Genomic DNA, 18,453 nt, shown 5'->3' with positions numbered 1-18,453 from the left:
AACTTAAACACTAAATAATTATTTTTGTCTGTACTGCATATCAACTAACTTTGAGATAGTAGGAGGAAGAACTGTCTTTTTTTTATATCCAGAATTCTCCTAAGCTAGGTGCTATTTTCTTGAGGCAGAATGGGGCTCTATGTTTGAAACTTGACTCTCCATTTTGTTCTGCTTGGTTTAAAAAAAAGAAGGGAAAAAAAGGTAAGTAATTCTACATGCTACTTTCAAAATTATCCTTCCTATTAATATTTTCTTTTGGACTTCTGAGCATTAATAATTTTTTCCCAGTAGAACTCTATTTTTGTCATCATTTTTACACCTCTCTTCTTTTTTTTTAACCAACATCAGGTGGTTTTGATCACTGCTGCTTTGTAAGATAGTTTGAGGTCTGGAAGTGCTATTTCCCCTTCATCTTTACCTTCTGAATCTTTACCCACTTCATATACTTACTGTGTGACCCTGAGCAAGTCACTTTACTACTATCTGTTTCAGTTTCCTCACCTATAAAATAAGATAAGAATAGCATCCACCTTACAGGGTGTTATAAGGATCAAATGAGATAATGTAATGCTTTGCAAAAACTCTAAAACACTATATAAATGCTATATTTTTAAAAATTTAATTTATTATTTTGCAGTTCTGTAAAGTATCCTTTTGTATATCATTAAAATCATAAATTAACTTTGGTTGTTTTGTTATGTTTATTATGTTGGCACAACCCAGTCATGACTTATTTAAGTTCTTTATTTCATTAAGGGATAGTTAGTAATCTTAAGTACAGTGATCCCTCACCTATAGCAGGAGTTAGGTTCCAGAGAACCCCACGAGGTGAAAATCTGTGAAGTAATGGCATATTTATTTTATTATTTCTTTATTTTAAGGCTTTATAAACCCTTCCCACTCTCCTAGAAACCTTACCCGCACTCATTAACCTATAGTCACTGAACCAAGAAGCAACTAGGATACAGAACACAGTGCTGTGGTTGGTCACTTCATTCCATCAGTCAATAGTGTGCCATGATAAGTGTAACTCCATGATACAGAATTAGATATATATTTTAAAAACCCATGATACAGTGAAGCTGTAATAAGTGAACCACTATATAGCAAGGGACTACTGTATTTTCTGTCATTTGGTAGATATATTTTCAGATATTTTATGCATTTTGTAGTTATTTGGAATGGGATTTCTCTTTTGATTTCTCTTGGATTTTTTTTTTCCATTGGGGACAACTGTCATTGATTTTTGTGGCTATATTATATAGCCTGCAACTTAGCTGAAACCTTTGCCAATTCCTTTAGGATTTTCTAAGTAAATCACCATGTCATCTACCCAGAGAGATTGTTTTAGTACTTCTTTACCTGTCTTAATGCCATTTAATGTCTAGGTAGGTATTCATGTAGTTTTTGAAGGGAAAAAAAGCCATTTTTCTTCTTGAGTCGTTGCTTTCATTTATACTTGTTTCCTCATTTTTTCAGGATCTTAAGATTTGCAACAATTTTTGAGACTTATCAGTGTTTTATTTATTTGTTCTTCTCTTTCAGCTTTAATTCTGAAACTTAGCCAGACTCTTCCCCATTTTGTACTTTTCTGTGATCCTATTTTAGATCCTGAGTTATAGGTCCTGAGTTCTTTCATTGACTTACTTTCTAGGGTTACAGTCCCCTCTAGATCTTTGAGTAAAGAACATTAAATCTTTAGGACTCTTTAGTGTCTCATGACTGAATATTGGAATTCTTGGGCTTGGCCTCTTACTCCTATCTGTGAGTTTCTGAACATATAGGGGCTTCTCAGGAGTTTTTTTTTTTCCCCTTGCTGCCTGACATTGAGCCTTGTAGGCTACATGTGTGCTTTTTCTGGTTGAGTTACTTTGCTGAAGGGGCCTCCTTTCCTATCATCTTGTCTTCTGGCTCATTTTTTGGCAGTTCTGAGGAAGATGAAGCCATTTACTGGCGTTTCTCATTGGATTTCTTAGTTATTATTCTGTTTGTGTGTTCAGTTGTATTTGTTACAAACTACTGGGATTCATTGGAGTAGGAATGTGGGAGCTAGCAGATCTTCCTATTGTTGCTTTGACAGGAAGTCTACAGAATGATATACCATAAAAATTTTAAAAAGAAAACAAAATTCTTACTTTGTGTCTTTTTAATAATTAAGACAGAGGGGTAGGGGCCAGGTGCCAGGTGAACTGGGTTAAGTGACTTGTCTAGGTTCTAGGGAGTGCCAGAGGCCAGATTGAACCCAGGTCCTCTTGACACTAGGCCTGGTGTTCTATACACTGGGCCACCTGGCTACCTCAGAATGATATATCTTTAAAGACCAAGAGTATTTTCTCTTTGTTTCCTCTGACTTTTTCTTTAACACTCAAAAATAATATCTGATCTTAAGTTTCTCCATCAACTCCCTTTCAGTATCTTCTGATTTGCAAATATTTGAAAAGGGTCAGAAATGCCTGTAGCCACTTTGGAAAATTCTAGTCTATTAGTCTCCCATACTTCCAGTTCCTTGTTCTAGCCTTGTTCTTGTCTTATTTTTCATTAGCTAAGAGTTGGCTTTTCTATGTTTCATTTAAGATACAAAGTGGTATAAAAAAGGTTAATTGTATTACACTAATTGTATTACCTATACTTTAAAGTATGTGTGTGGGTACATTCACTGTACACTGGGTATATTCTATGTGGGTGTATAACATGTATATATAATATACAATGTGTGTCTATATTATACATATAATCTATATAGGCACACAGTGGTAGTTGTGTGTGACTATATAGATTCTTCTGTTATCCTTACATAATTAAATTCTAATGCCAGTAGAGTCAAGAACTGCACAAAAGAGAACTCTTCTTATCCCAGGAGTCCAGGGGAATTTGATGAAGCTTTTTGTAAAATGCGTATTTTCTTGAATGGGAGCTACTTATTACTACAAACACTTTTAGCAGACATATATAATAAATGTATTCATGAAAACTGTGTGTAAGTTGAATTTTTATAAGGGAATCTTATTTCCCAAAGGAATGCTTCAATTTGAATTGGCAACAGTTTCTAATATTTGAATTTTCTTACCCTTAACCCTCAGCCTTTTTGTCTAGTAGTTAATAAGCCTTAAACACTTTGATTCTTTCCTGAAGCTCTCCTAGCAGTAATGCAGCCTCATTCTTTTCACTTTATTAATGAAAAAGTGAAAGCCTGAAAAAGGTTGAGTGACTTGCCTGAGGCCATCTAGCTAGTTAGTGGGGTAGCCTGGATTAAGGGCCTAGTCTCCCTAGGCAGCCTACCCTTTGTTATTTCTCTTGTACCATGCTGAAGTTTATAGAGCTTGTTGCAAAAAAAAGAAACCTTTTATAATTTGAATTAAGAACTATTAATTTTTCTGTTTGTAATTTTGGACTTTTTCTTACATATCTCTAGAAATAAAGGCATTAGATTACTATGTCAGTCTCAAGAAAATTTCATTCTCAGTAGGCTTGTAGCTTGAACAAAGAAATTCTGTATAATAATGGAGCAAAGAGCAGATCTGTGTAGTGGAGTACTAATATATACAAATTTGAACCATGTCCCAATTGGGAAAAAACCAAAATTGGGACAGGTTAGGCAGCTCAGTGAATTGAGAGCCAGATTGAAGGTGTGAGGTTTTGGGTTGAAATCTGACCTCAGCTACTTCCTAGTTGTGTGACCCATGGCAAGTCATTTAACTCTCCATTTCCCCACTGCCTAGCCCTTACCTCTTTTCCACCTTGGAACCAATATCCAGTATTGATTCTAAGATGGAAGGTAAGGATTAAAAACAAAACAAAACAAACCTTTGTAACAAATAGATATAGGTAGTCAAGCAAAGCAAATTTCCACATTGTGTTCAAAAAAGCATGTCTTTTTTTGCACCTTGAGTCTTCTTTCTTCAAGGAGACAGCTATGCAGATTAAAGTTAAACTATGTTATGTTAAAGTGAAATTTATTTGTGGTTTATTTGTTCAGTGATAATACCATAATAATTATGTGGGTGATGGAAGAACCAATAAGTATTTGCTTAATCTGTTTTCAGTATTACTTTTTCAGAGAAATATTCCAGTTGTATGTAATAGCTTAGGTAGAAGGAGGGAAATTGGATAAAATGAGTTTTGAACCAAATTGTCTTACATAGAAGTAATGAGAATGTTTAGTGATCTTTCTGATGGCTTAATAAGTAACTTTATGCAAAGTTAGATGCTCAAAAATGTTGAATAAGCATAAATTCTAGTATTTAAGCCAAAATAATATCTAAAGGTCAAATATTGTGACCAACTTGGGACTCTGACCTTGACTGTGTTTTATCAGGTTCACTAGTAACCAGCAAAAGCAAGAAAGCAAGGCCAATTCAGAGTATATGTAGTGTGCTGGATGATTGGCTGTTATGTGATATTTGAAAGACTGTGGCATGGTAATGGCCTTATTTCATTCAGTTCTTTAGAAGGATAAGTGAGTGATTTCATGAGTTTCATTGGCCAAAAAATCCTCATCACTGTAGATAAATGTCATAGGTGCAACTTTACCTGACATGGGTGCAACTTTACCCCATGCAGGCCAAATTGGCTAAATACAAAAACTAGTCCACGAAGAGTCACAATCTCCTTCCTCAGACTTCTCTCATGCTTATAACTGGAGCACCAGCTGATCAAAGCAGAGGTTAAATAACTGTGCCCAATTGAATCAATGCTATATCCTTGCAGGATATCCTTTCTTCCTGTGCTATGTAAATATACTTTTGTTAACTGTTAGATGATCTATGAGTAGCTCATTTCTTATTCTGCACTGCCAAATCAGCCCAAGTGAGGCATATCCCACCATATTTTGGTGATGGTCAAAAGATTGGAATTAAATTAGAGTTGGGAAAAGGGCAATAGGGAAGAATAGGAGGCCTGAATGATAAGGATTTCTGAAATAGAAACCCATGCAACCTGTGGCCCCACTGGTGATGGACAACACTCCCACCTTGCATTGACCTGATGAGATTAGAAAACAAATCATAGTATGCCTTAAATAGGCCCAAATGATTATTAAAAAACAAAAACAAATTTGCACTCCAGCATTCTGAATTTGCTCTTAGTGAGAGCAGATTCCTTAGCCTACAATTCTTCACTTTCCAGAGAAAAGAAAAAGATAGGAAATTATACTTGAAAGTAAATTTAACAGAGAAAGATGTGAATATATTCTGTCTTTAAAAGTTGTTCCCGACAGATGATAAATGTTGTAAAGTGTCATTTGCTAAATATGCATATGTGAAGGAAATTATTGAGGAGACTTTGATCATGAGGTTAGAATCAAAACTGGTGCCTCCTGTAGTCAGCAGGAAAAGCCAGAAATTGAGGTAGGGGACAACAAGGCAGGAGACAAGCAGGATGTCCTCTGGGCAGCCCAGGGAGAGGAGAAAGGGCAACACTTCACTTATGAAGTGTGATGGGTGAGAGTCAGTGGTCAGGGAGCAAATTTGATAAACTGAGGCCAGATGGGATTTTGGCCTCTCTACTTCCATGTGTTGATGCTTACTGGATGGTACACATGGCTGCTATGGAACAACAAACTAAATGGAGAAGCTAGATTAGGGTAAATCTTCCCTAAAAGTAATCTGCTTCCTCCCTCTCTCTCTTTCATCCTTCTCCCTTACTCCTTTCTGATTAAATAAAATCATTAAGTCTATGGCCAGACTCCAAATGATAGTGATCCCCAGATATATCAAGTGTGGCAGTTTTGGACTTTCTCTTGAGCAACGGTTCTCAAAGCTTGGTCCAAGGACCTCTGGTATCCTCTGATGGTCCAAAAACCCTTTCAAGGGGTCTATGGGGTCAAAACTCTTTAAATAATATCAAGACTTCATTTACCTATTAAACTCCTTCTCCCTTTCCCTATTACTTATCTGGATAAGTCAGGAGCTCCTTTCTCCCTGGTTTCAAATCCTTCTGTAAGCAGATGTACCAGCTCTAGTACCATTGTGGCTAGAGTAGAGACAGGAGAGGTGAGAAAGATTGAATCACTTCTGTATTCTTGATGAATAGAATATCCTTTCTGTGCTATGGCTAAATAAAATTCATTTTTTTTTAAACTGTAAATTGGTCTTCAAGTGTTTCATTTTATACCAGTCCTGAAACTGACCATTGGCCTGAATCAAGCCTGACCCTTAATGCCAGCCAACTAGTGGCCTAAATATAAATGTAGGCAATCAAATCACAAACTAAATTTGCTCTTTATTCACATGTAGATGAATTTACATTTGTTGTACTACTGTTTTGTAGTTAATTAAGATTTTCATTTTTATTACTTTGGCAGAGTCACTATATATAATCTTAGGTATTTTCAGTTTGATTCTTGTAAGCTAGAACATCATTACAGTATTATCTACAAAGTCTGTAGCTTGGGCCTGCTGTACATGACATAGTAAGGTTCTTTTGATATTTCAGTTAGTAAACCCCTTGGTATTCCAGTAACTGAGTATGAAGATGGACTTGACAATCAGATTTCCCTTTATAGCAAATAATGTTGTAGACCAAGTTTCTAATTGTATGACTAAAACTGTCTGGATTAGTCACCTATAATAGTTTTTTGCTTCTAAATTCCTTTAAAACAAAAAAGAAAGAAAATGACACATGAAATGACATGTAATACAGATGGAATTTTAATAGATAAGTTTTCATAATTCTATACTTGGAATTTGCTTTTAATTTTTAAAAAACAGTCCATATTTTCTCTCTTAGTAACAACTTTAAGAAAGAAGTACAAGGGCAAGGCAAACAGAGTCAAGTGGTTTGTTCAGGGTCACACAGCTAGGAAGTTTTTGAGACCAGGTTTGAATCTAGGTCATCCTGATTCCAGGCTTGATTCTCTATCCACTGAGCCACCTAATTGCACCTGGAATGTACTTTTAAAAGCTGGATAATCTGTTTTCATATAATTTGAAGTATCTCCTTAGGTCAATTAACTTTTTTTTTCTTTTTAGCCCTTGTCTTTCATTTTAGAATCAATACTTTGTATTGGTTCTAAGGCAGAAGAGTGGTAAGGGCTAGGGGATTAAATGACTTGTCCAGGGTCACACAGCTAGGAAGTATCTGAGGTCAAGTTTGAAACCAGGATCTCACATTTCTAGGCCTGTCTCTCAATCCACTGAGCCACCCAGCTGCCCCCAGATCAATTAATTTTCTAAGAGATCCTTCTTTCTTACCTGTAACTACAAGAAAAAAAATTAAAGCAGTGTGCTTCTAAGAGTTGTAATTTTAAAGCAGAAGTGGAAGCAGCTAAAGCAAGATGGTGTAGTAGATAGTGTGCTTAACCTGAGTCAGGAACATGAGTTAAAATCCAGCCTTAGACAACTACTAGCTCTGTGACCTGGAGCAACTCTTTTAAACCTCTGCCTCAGTTTCATCATTTGTAAAAATGAGAACAATAGTAGTGCCTGTTTTCCAGGATTGTTGTGAGAATAAAAAGGGTTAATTTTTGTGAATTATTTTGTACTACATAATGCTAGCTGTTATTAGAAATCTGAGATTGACAAAACTGCTCATTTTTTAGAGTAAAAGGACAGCATGGCACTAGCTGGTAGTTAGATTGTTGATTAATTGAAATAGATGGGGATGCTATAGTCAAAGAATGTGGTCTCTGCCTTTAAAATGTAAGCTTCTTGGGGAAGAGATTGTTCGCTTTTGCTTTTGTAGTCCCAATTTTCAGCAACATGCCTATCATGTAGTATTACTTAATAAATGCTTGTGAACTGATGCCCTTTTCCAGTTCACTATAAGATTGAAGATAAAAGTGTTGTCTCATCTCAAAATACACACACACACACACACACACACACACACACACATATGCATGTGTAGTAAGCCTACACTGAAAGCTTTTAAAGTTTTTCATTCACTTTGTGAATTTTTCTAGGTCATTTACTATCCCTGCTAAGGTTCTTCACCTCGACTTTATGCTTAGCTGTTTTTAAAAAAGAATTTTATTACAAGTTCCATTGATAACATATATTCAAAAGTATGAACAAGAACACAAAAATAAAATAAGAAAAAGAAATATGTAAACTGAAGCCAGCAAGTGAGGTCTTATGAATTGCACATACAACTATTACTTCTGTTATGTGCTATTGCTTTCCTAATTTTTAAAAATAAGGGTAGTTTTTTCTCTTTAGTTCACCTTGTTAGTATCTCAATTATCATTTATCTGTGGTTTTTATAGAAGAAAGAATTTATTCAGTCACTGAGAATTAATGACTTTCAAGATGGCATTTTTCATACAGAAATCTAAGGAGGTAATCATTCAGTCCATCTCCTTTTGAGAAAAAAAATTAGTGAAGATGTGAATATCTAATATGAATTTGTTGCTTATTGTGTTTACATGGCACGTGTATTATTCTTTTGCTTGTGCTTTCTGCTCTGCTAGTTTTGTGTTTGGATTCATATCGATTTTAATTACATTTTTATTCAGTTATTTATATCCATGTACCATAATTTTGGTGACAGACACTTCTCAGTTGATGGATATCTACTCTGTTACCAATTGAGTGTTTTTCTATTTCTGATAGTGTTTACTTATGTTTAAAAGATTTTGAATATCTCTGTTTTGATTTGTTCTTAGGTTCATGCATGGGAAATCTCTGATCAATTGTTACAGATACGGCAGGATGTAGAATCGTGCTATTTTGCAGCACAGACAATGAAGATGAAAATTCAAACCTCATTCTATGAACTCCCAACAGACTCTCATGCCTCTTTACGGGACTCGTTGCTGTCACATATCCAGAACTTGAAAGACTTATCTCCTGTCATTGTAACTCAGGTAAATCTTTATGCTTTCATTGAGGGGAACATTTGGTCAGGACCAGTCATCAAGTTTTCATTAACATGATGAGAAATCAAAATGTTATCATTGGTGTTGGTAGCAAATCTAGGTAGCAGTGATAACCTTATTCCAGTCTTACTGCTCTAATATGGTATGGTACACATTTTCCCAGACATTTGCACCAATACATATTTGGGGCAGTTATCTGATTTGTTGTACAGTTGTTTAAGTTGTGTCTGACTCTTCATGACCCATTTGGGGCTTTCTTGGCAAAGATACTGAAATGGTTTGCTGTTTCCTTCTTCAGCTCATTTTACAGATGAAGAAACTGAGGCAAATAGTCAAGTGTCTTGCCAGGGTCACATAGCTAGTAAGTTTCTGGGGCCAGATTTAAACTCAGGAAGATGAGTCTTCCTGACTCCAAGACCAGCACTTTTCATTGTACCATCTTCCTGCCTATATCTGATCCTGAGCCTTAAATTTGACTGGGTGTACCTTACATTTATAGGATCTTTGATTTTGTTAGCAAAGGCATTCTCTCTACCAACTTAGTAGATAATTCTTACAGAGTTGCTTGCAGTACATAAATGTGAAGTGATTAGGCCAGAGTTATATCTAGTGTGAGACGCAGGATTTGAATGTAGGCTTTCTTGACTCCAAACCCTGTGTTCTGCCTACCTCATTGTCCTGCATCTACCTATATGCCATACTACCTACTTCTCTATATAGATACTATAGGGAAATAAAAGGAGACTAACAAACAAGAGAGTGAGTGAGTCATCTTCAGGAGAGAATGGAAGTCATATTACAAGGATTTATAACCTGTCTTCGGAAAGTGTTCAGTATGATGGGAGAGTCATTGTATACTCATGAACAATTGAACTTACTTGAAAAATAACACAATAGATATAGATTGATATGGTATAGCCTTAATATATAACCTTTATTTTTTTTAACCCTTACCTTCCATTTTAGAATCTATATTGTGTATTGGCTTCAAGGCAGAAGAGTGGTAAGGGCTAGGCAATGGGGGTCAAGTGACTTGCCCAGAGTCACACAACTGGGAAGTGTCTTGAGGCCAGATATGAATCCAGGAACTCCCATCTCTGAGCCTAGTTCTCAATCCAAGTGCCCCTAGTACATAAACTTTTAAGTAAAAGAGTGGAGTCAATTATGGAAGATTTCCTGGAAGGAATGAAATCATAATTAGGAATTGAAGGGCTTAATTTGTTAGAGAGAAAAGAGAATGAAGGGAATCTTAACTATATTAACTTTATCTGAGTTAGGATCAAGAACAATGAGAACAAAGAAAGTACTGTTTGATGAACAATGTTAGTGGAAGGATAAGAACTGACATCTACAAAATAGAAATTTAGAACCAGTTTTCAGATATAACATGACTTGTTTGAGATGTTAGAAAACTTTTTAAACTAGACTTCGGAATTGACTGGTTTTCTGTTCAACATAACCTTGGTCCTTACTTAATGGTTTCTAAGCAGCATATTGTAATAACTAAATTAAACTCCGGTCCTTAATTTCCATAGAATTTAGTAATATTTACTTGAATAAGAGAAGGCAGACAGAGAGAAAAAGCCTATTCTAACTAGCCATGTGGGTGCTTCCTTAGCCACCTTCCTTTTGCCTCACCCAAGAGAATAGAGACTGCTCACTTCCTGAAACCCTCTCTTTTATTCCTTCTCTTTTTTACTCTGGAGCAGTATCCCAGTCCTTTCCACTGCCCCATGACCCATCCTCTGTGGCATGTTGTAGACAGGGCCCAAGTGTGTGATCTCGGGAGAGGACTCCCCTTATACAAGGTAGAAGTGGTCCAGCTTCCCAACCATGCAGGGCTAGATTCAAACAGTGCAATAAAGTCCTCCTAGATTTTTTTTTTTACAACTGAATAGTGTTCTGACAAGACAGGAAAAAAAATAGGGATTTATAGAGCTCAGCAAAAAAGACAGTAGATAGGGTATCTTATCAATTGAGAAATGACTATTATGATATGAGTGTAATGTAATGTTATTTCAATATAAGAAATGATGATTATGATGAATTCACAGAAATTTGTGAAGACTTTTATGAACTGATGCAGAGTGTAGAGAGCAGAGCCAAGGGAACAATTTATACAATGACTACAAAATTGTAAAGGATAATTTTGAAAGACTTTAGAACCCTGATCAGTTCAATGACTAGACATGACTAAAGAAGGCTAATATGAAGTATGTTTCTGTAGAACAGTGATGGACTAGAGGTGCCTAATAAGACATGTTTATAAATAGTTAATGTACTTATTTATCTTTTCTTTAATTTTACTAATTGATTACAAAAGAAGGCTTGGTTGGAGAGAGCCAATATGGTGTGACAGTGATATAAAGAAAAGAAAGATAAGAATATCAATGAAACATTTTCTAAAAACATGTGGAAGAGATTAGAAGGAAATTTTGAAGGGTAGATGGAGAAGCTGAACTTTTCCCCAAACCATATTAAATATAATATATACTTTTTAAAAGCTGCATAATAAATTCAGTTTTATATATAATCTTTTTATTCTTTTCATTTGGAAATGTTCATATTTGTTGGTGCTTGTTAATACTAAGATTTTTTTTAAACCTTTACCTTCTAAAGAAAGTTCAAAAAAAAGGCAGCAAATAGTAGTTGTTTCTATAATGTGGAGACTTAAAACACTTTTTCTCCTTTAGTGACTTCTTTTCTTCTGCTTGGCATATGAGTGGCTAAGTGATAGAGAAACATTTAAAAATTATGAATATAGTAAACTTTTAATTTGGTATAGTGAAAAGAACCCTGGTTCTGAAGTCAGAGGACTTGGATTAAAATATCACTTTCTAATTAGCTGTATACCCTTTGGCAATTCATATAAACTTTATCTCTGTGTATATTGATAGATAATTTATTAAGCACTTATGTTCCAGAACGTTAACTCTCGGAATACAAAAACAAGCAGGTAAAAAGCCCCTTCCTTCAAGGAGCTTATGTTCTGATGGGGAAAGCAACTCTTAATAGAGAGCTGGAAGTAGAGAGGGTGATAGTGAGGACATGTTTACTAACAGGAAGTAGTGTGGTGACCTGCTTCTGGGCAAAGATTCACAGTTTATTTGTTAGGCCTGGGAATCCAGGGGTGGATTCTTAATTTTATAGGAGGAAGAGGGAGAAGAGGATGAAGAGTCTCAAGTTTCTTCATCTATAAAATGAGAGGGTTGTACTAGATAGACCCTGAGATCCTTTGAGCTCTAATAGAGCTATGACCTATAGAAAGAATTCCATGGAAAATCTTACAGGCTTCAGTTTGGGACTCCCAACATTTCCCTCCAAATTTTAAAATATTACCTCAAATAAAATTTTGGAGCAACAAAGCCAACAGAAAGTCAGAGCAAGACAGTTTTCCAGTTCAAGAAAATTTAGGAGGTCCTTAGGAGAGTTCTCTAACACTAGAATGAGTGTAGGCTCTATGGCAAGACTGGAGTACAAATGGTAGACCTTAGAGCTGGTTGTAGCAGCAACAAGCAACCTTGAGAGTTTTCAGCCCAGAGTGGTTAAAGTCAGAAAGAGATTATGTAGAAAGCTTTGCTAGCACTGGGTACAGCTGGCACTAAATGGCAACTCAGTTGCCTCCAAGTAATTCTGGGTTGCAGTTCTAGAGCAGAAAGGTGCACTTGTGATTGGCCTCAAGGAAATAGCAGAGACTCTAGTCATAGCTTCAGGGGTTGAGAGGAGCATTAATACTTATGGTTGCAGGGGAATAGGGACACTTCCCTGGGTAAAGACCAGAGTGCAGAGCAGTGACCACACCTCTCCCAGAATAATACTATCTTGGACACACATAAAACTTTCAGGCCTCCAGAGTTAGCTCTAAAAATAGAAGCACAAAAACACTTGAAGCTTGGATCAGTGCCTTTCCCACTCCCAGGTGAGCAGAGCCTAGCTTTAACATAAAGTTCAAAGTCAAATAGACTAGAAAAATGAGCAGACAACAAAAAAAAGCCCTTGACCATAGAAAGCTACTTGGGCAGCAGGGAAGACCAAGACAGACTCAGAAGAAGACAATAGTGTGAATATAGCTATAAAGAGAACCTCAAAGAAAAATACTAATTTGACCCGGACTATCAGGAATTCCTACAAGAATTAAAAAGATAAGAGTAGAGGAAAAATTGGCAAAAAAAAATGAATGATGCAAGGAAAATACAACAAGAAAACTAGCAGTTTAGTAAAAGAGGCACACAAAAAATTACTGAAGAAAATACATTTTAAAAAATATAATTGGCATAATGGTAAAAGACCCATAGATATTCACTGAAGAAAAGAACTTTAAAAACCAGAATTTGACCAAATTGGAAAAGAGGTAAAAAAAGTTCACTGAAGAAAATATCTTTAAAAAATTAGAATTAGACAAATGGAAACTAATGATCCCATGAAACATCAAGAAACAATAAAACAAAGTAAAAAGAATGAAAAAAATAGACAAAACTATGAAATACCTCACGGAAAAACAACTGACCTGGAAAAGGTCATTTAAGAATTGTTGGATGACTTGAAAGCCATGGTCCAAAAAAGGTTTAGACATTGTATTTCAAGAAATTAGAAAGAACGGCTCCAATATCTTAGATCCATGGAGTAAAATAAAAATGGAAAGAACCCAATGATCACCTTCTAAGATCCTAAAATGAAATCTCCCAGGAATATTATAGCAAAATTCTAGAACTCCTAGGTTAAGGAGAAAATACTGCAAGTGAGAAGAAAAAAACATTTTAGATATCAAGGAATCACAGTCAGGATCACACAAGATTTAGCAGCTTCCATTTTTTTTTTTAAGTTTGGGTAGGATTTTTATTTTTATTATGTTAGCTCCTCCTACCCATGAGCAATCAATGTTTTTCCAATTGTTTAGATCTAGTTTTTTTTTTAAATAATTTTTTATTTGATCATTTCTAAGCATTATTCATTAGAGACAAAGATCATTCCCCCCCCCCCCCCCCCCAGCTGACACACCATTCCACTGGGTTTCACATGTGTTCTTGATTCGAACCCATTTCCATGTTGTTGGTATTTGCACTAGAATGTTCATTTAGAGTCTCTCCTCAGTCATTTCCCCTCAGCCCCTGTAGTCAAGCAGTTGCTTTTCATTGGTGTTTTTACTCCCACAGTTTATCCTCTGCTTGTGGATAGTATTTTTTAGATCCCTGCAGATTGTTCAGGGACATTGCATTGACATTAATGGAGAAGTACATTACTTTCGATTATACCACAGTGTATTAGTCTCTGTGTACAATGTTTTCCTGGTTCTGCTCCTCTCACTCTGCATCACTTCCTGGAGGTTGTTCCAGTCTCCATTGAATTCCTCCACTTTATTATTTCTTTTAGCACAATAGTATTCCATCACCAACATATACCACAATTTGTTCAGCCATTCCCCAATTGAGGGACACCCCTCATTTTCCAATTTTTGGCCACCACAAAGAGCGCAGCTATGAATATTTGTGTACAAGTCTTTTTGTCCATTATCTCTTTGGGGTACAAGCCCAGCAGTGCTATGGCTGGATCAAAGGGCAGACAGTCTTTTATCACCCTTTGGGCATAGTTCCAAATTGCCCTCCAGAATGGTTGGATCAATTCACAACTCCACCAGCAATGAATTAGTGTCCTTGCTTTTCCGCATCCCCTCCAACATTCATTACTTTCCATAGCTGTCATGTTAGCCAATCTTCTAGGTGTGAGGTGATACCTCAGAGTTGTTTTGATTTGCATCTCTCTGATTATAAGAGATGTAGAACCGTTTTTCATGTGGTTATTAATAGTTTTGATTTCTTTGGCTGAGAACTGCCTGTTCATGTCCCTTGCCCATTTATCAATTGGATAATGGCTTGATTTTTTGTACAATTGATTTAGTTCTTTGTAAATTTGAGTAATTAAACCTTTGTCAGAGGTTTTTATGAAGATTGCTACCCAATTTGTTGCTTTCCTTCTGATTTTAGTTATATTGGTTTTGTTTGTACAAAAGCTTTTTAATTTGATGTAGTTGAAATTATTTATTTTACATTTTGTGACTTTTTCTATGTCTTGCTTGGTTTTAAAGTCTTTCCCTTCCCAAAGGTCTGACAAGTATACTATTCTGTGTTTGCCTAATTTACTTATAGCTTCCTTCTTTATGTTCAAGTCATTCACCCATTTTAAATTTATCTTGGTGTAGGGTGTGAGGTGTTGATACAAACCTAATCTCTCCCACACTGTCTTCCAATTTTCCCAGCAGTTTTTATCGAATAGTGGATTTTTGACCCAAAAGCTGGGATCTTTGGGTTTATCATATATTGTCTTGCTGAGGTCACTTGCCCCAAGTCTATTCCACTGATCCTCCTTTCTGTTTTTTAGCCAGTACCAAATTGTTTTGATGACTGCTGCTTTGTAATATAGTTTGAGATCTGGGACTGCAAGGCCCCCTTCCTTTGTATTTTTTTTTCATTGTTTCCCTGGATATCCTTGATCCTTTGTTATTCCAAATGAACTTTGTTATGTTTTTTTCTAAATCAGTAAAGAAATTTTTTGGAAGTTCAATGGGTATGGCACTAAATAGATAAATAAGTTTGGGTAGGATGTTCATTTTTATTATATTGGCTCGTCCTACCCATGAGCAGTTAATGTTTTTCCAGTTGCTCAAGTCTAGTTTTAGTTGTGTGGATAGTGTTTTGTAGTTGTGTTCATATAGTTCCTGTGTTTGTCTTGGGAGATAGATTCCTAGGTATTTTATTTTGTCTAAGGTGATTTTGAATGGGATTTCTCTTTCTAGTTTTTGCTGCTGAGCTGTGTTGGAAATATATAGAAATGCTGATGACTTATGCGGGTTTATTTTGTATCCTGCAACTTTGCTAAAGTTGTTGATTATTTCAATTAGCTTTTTGGTTGAATCTCTAGGATTCTTTAAGTAGACCATCATGTCATCTGCAAAGAGCGATAACTTGGTCTAGCAGCTTCCATTTTAAAGGAACAGAGGGCTTGGAATATGATATTTTAGAAACCAGAGAAGCTAGGATTATTGTCGAGAATAATCTATCTAGCAAAACTGAATATAATCCTTCAGGGGAGAAAAAAACAGATATTTAATTAAATAGAGGGCTTTCAAGCATTCCTGATAAAAACACTGTAATTGAATAGAACATTTGGCATTCAAACAGAAGGCTCAAGAGAGGTATTAAAAAGGTAAATGTGGAAGAATATAAGGAATTCAATAAAGTTAAAACTGTTTACATTCTTATATGAGAAGATGATTCATTTAACTTCTAAGAACTTTATCATTATTAGGAGTCTATATACAAAGACTAAGAGCCTAGGTATGAGTCAGTTATGTTGGGATGATCCCCCCCCCCCCCAATGTGGTGAAAAAGAGGGATTCACTGGGAAAAGAGGAAAGGAAAAGGTAGAAAGTGGAAAACTTTCTCACATAAAATAAACACCTATGGAAGAATTTGTATAGTGGCACCAGAATTAGGGTGGAGTGTGGTGCTTGGACATCACTCTCTTCATTAGAATTGCTTAAATAAAGGAAAAATTCTCTCTCTCTCTGTCTCTCTCTCTCTATCTCTCTGTCTCTCTCTCTCTCTCTCTCTCTCTCTCTCTCTCTCTCTCTCTCTCTCTCTCTCTCCCCCTCTCTCCCCCTTCCCCCTAGAAATCTGTCTTAACCAATAGGAAAATAGGAGGGGAAGGGGATAAGAGATATAGGTGAGAGTGATAAAAAGGAGAGTGGGTTAAGGGAGGCAGTGGTCAGAAGCAAAATGAACTTTTGAGAGGGCAAGTTAAAAGAGAGAAGGATAAATAGAGGAAAATAGGGTAAAGGAAATACACAGTACTTATAAATGTGAATGACATGAGTACATCCATAAAATAGAAACAGATAGAATGGATTAGAAGCCAGAATCAAATAATTTGTTGTGTACAACAGAAACACTAGCAACAGAAATACACAGGATTAAAGTGAAGGGATAAGCAGGGGTAGCACTCATAATCTCAGACAAAATCAAAGCAAAAATCTAATTAAAAGAGGTGATCAGGGAAGCTGTATTTTTGTTAAGAGATTTCTTGGACTGTGAAGTAATTATAAAAATTTTTACAGCAAGTTTCTCTGATAAAGGCCACATTTCTCAAATACATAGGGGACAGATTCAAGTTTACAAAAATAAGAGCCATTTCCCAGTTGATAAATGGTTAAAAGTTGTGAACAGGCAGTTGTTGAAAAAGAAATTAAAGCTATCAGTGATCATATAAAAATGCTCTATTGATTAGAGAAAGGTAAATTAAAAATTCTGAGGGTACCACCTCACACAGGAATGACAAATGCTGGAGGAGATGAGGGGGAAATGGGTACATTAATGGACTGTTAATGGAGCAGTGAACTGGTTTAACCATTCTCAAGAAAAATTTGGAACTATACTCAAAAGGGCTTTAAAATTGGGCATACCCTTTGATCCAGCAATACCACTAATGTACCCTAAACAGACTACAGGGGAAAGGGAAATGACCTATATATGAAAATAAAATTATCTTTTTGTAGTGGAAATTGAGTGGAATTTGTAGTGGAAATTCCAAAGAATTGGAAATTGAGGGGATGTACATCAATTGGATAATGGCTAAACAAATTGCATCATGAGTACAATTGTACCATAAGAAATGATTAAGGAGTTCATTTCAGAACAAAACATGGCAAGTCCTATATGAATTTAATGCAGAGTGAAGTTTGTAGCAAAGGAATTTAGCAGGGCAAGCTAGTAGTGTGATTCCTTCCGTTTAACTTCCCTATAACAAGTTAGAAGAAGCAAGTAGATCATTGTGCAAATAACAGTGATGTTGTAATGATAATCAACTGTGAAAGACTTGACTACTCTGATCAACACAGTGATCCAAGAAAATTCCAAAAGATTCATGCTGAAAAAATGCTATTCCCCACCAGAAAGAGAACTGATCAATTCTGAATGAAAATTGAAGTATAATTTTCTTTCTTTCTTTATTTTTTTTTGGGGGGAGGGGCAAAATGACTAACGGGGGTGGGGTGGGGGTGGGGGAGCTGGGTAGGTCAGTGAATTGAGAGCCAGGCCTAGAGACGAGAGGTCCTAGATTCAAATCTGGCCTCAGACACTGCCCAGCTGTGTGACCCTGGGCAAGTCACTTAACCCCCATTGCCTAGCCCTTACCACTCTTCTGCCTTAGAACCAATACAATGTATTGATTCTAAGATGGAAGGTAAGGGTTTTAAAAAAAATGACTAACAGGTGTAAACCTCAAAATTTCTTAGACTTATAAATGTTGGAAATTTCACCATTGGGAAATTTCATACTTGAAAAATTTCCTATTGATAGTGGGTCTTGGCTATTGGAATGTGAACCCCATTGGCATGGGAGGTTCCTCCTCCTCCCTTCTTAAGATTACTTTAGGACAGAAACCTTTTGCTGAACAATGGAAAGGACTTTGACCTATGCTTAAGCATAGAACAGGAATTTCTTTGAGTCATGATTGATTTTAGAATTGATACAATGGAGATACTTGGAATCAATCTCCACCCTACTCAGTCCTAACAGGATTGAGTAAGGGCTGCAGCCTAGATCAAAATTTAATTATTCCAATCTCTACCCTACTCAGGTTAACAG

General features: G+C 36.0%; 1 protein-coding gene across 2 annotated transcripts in view; it reads left to right on the top strand.

Moving 5' to 3' along the window:
* The window catches only part of TNPO3 (transportin 3), a 125,750-nt gene that overhangs the window by 21,659 nt on the left and 85,638 nt on the right, over positions 1–18,453 (top strand). For both annotated transcript variants that reach the window (XM_001366676.4, XM_056799690.1), the window contains one exon: positions 8,603–8,803. In XM_001366676.4, coding sequence (XP_001366713.1) covers positions 8,603–8,803 — 201 coding nt within the window. The remainder of the gene's footprint in view (positions 1–8,602; positions 8,804–18,453) is intronic.

Source organism: Monodelphis domestica, chromosome 5 (genome assembly GCF_027887165.1).
Source record: "Monodelphis domestica isolate mMonDom1 chromosome 5, mMonDom1.pri, whole genome shotgun sequence".
NCBI lineage: Eukaryota > Metazoa > Chordata > Mammalia > Didelphimorphia > Didelphidae > Monodelphis > Monodelphis domestica.
Note: the sequence above shows the minus strand (reverse complement) of the source record. Positions and strands in the feature narration are given on the sequence as shown.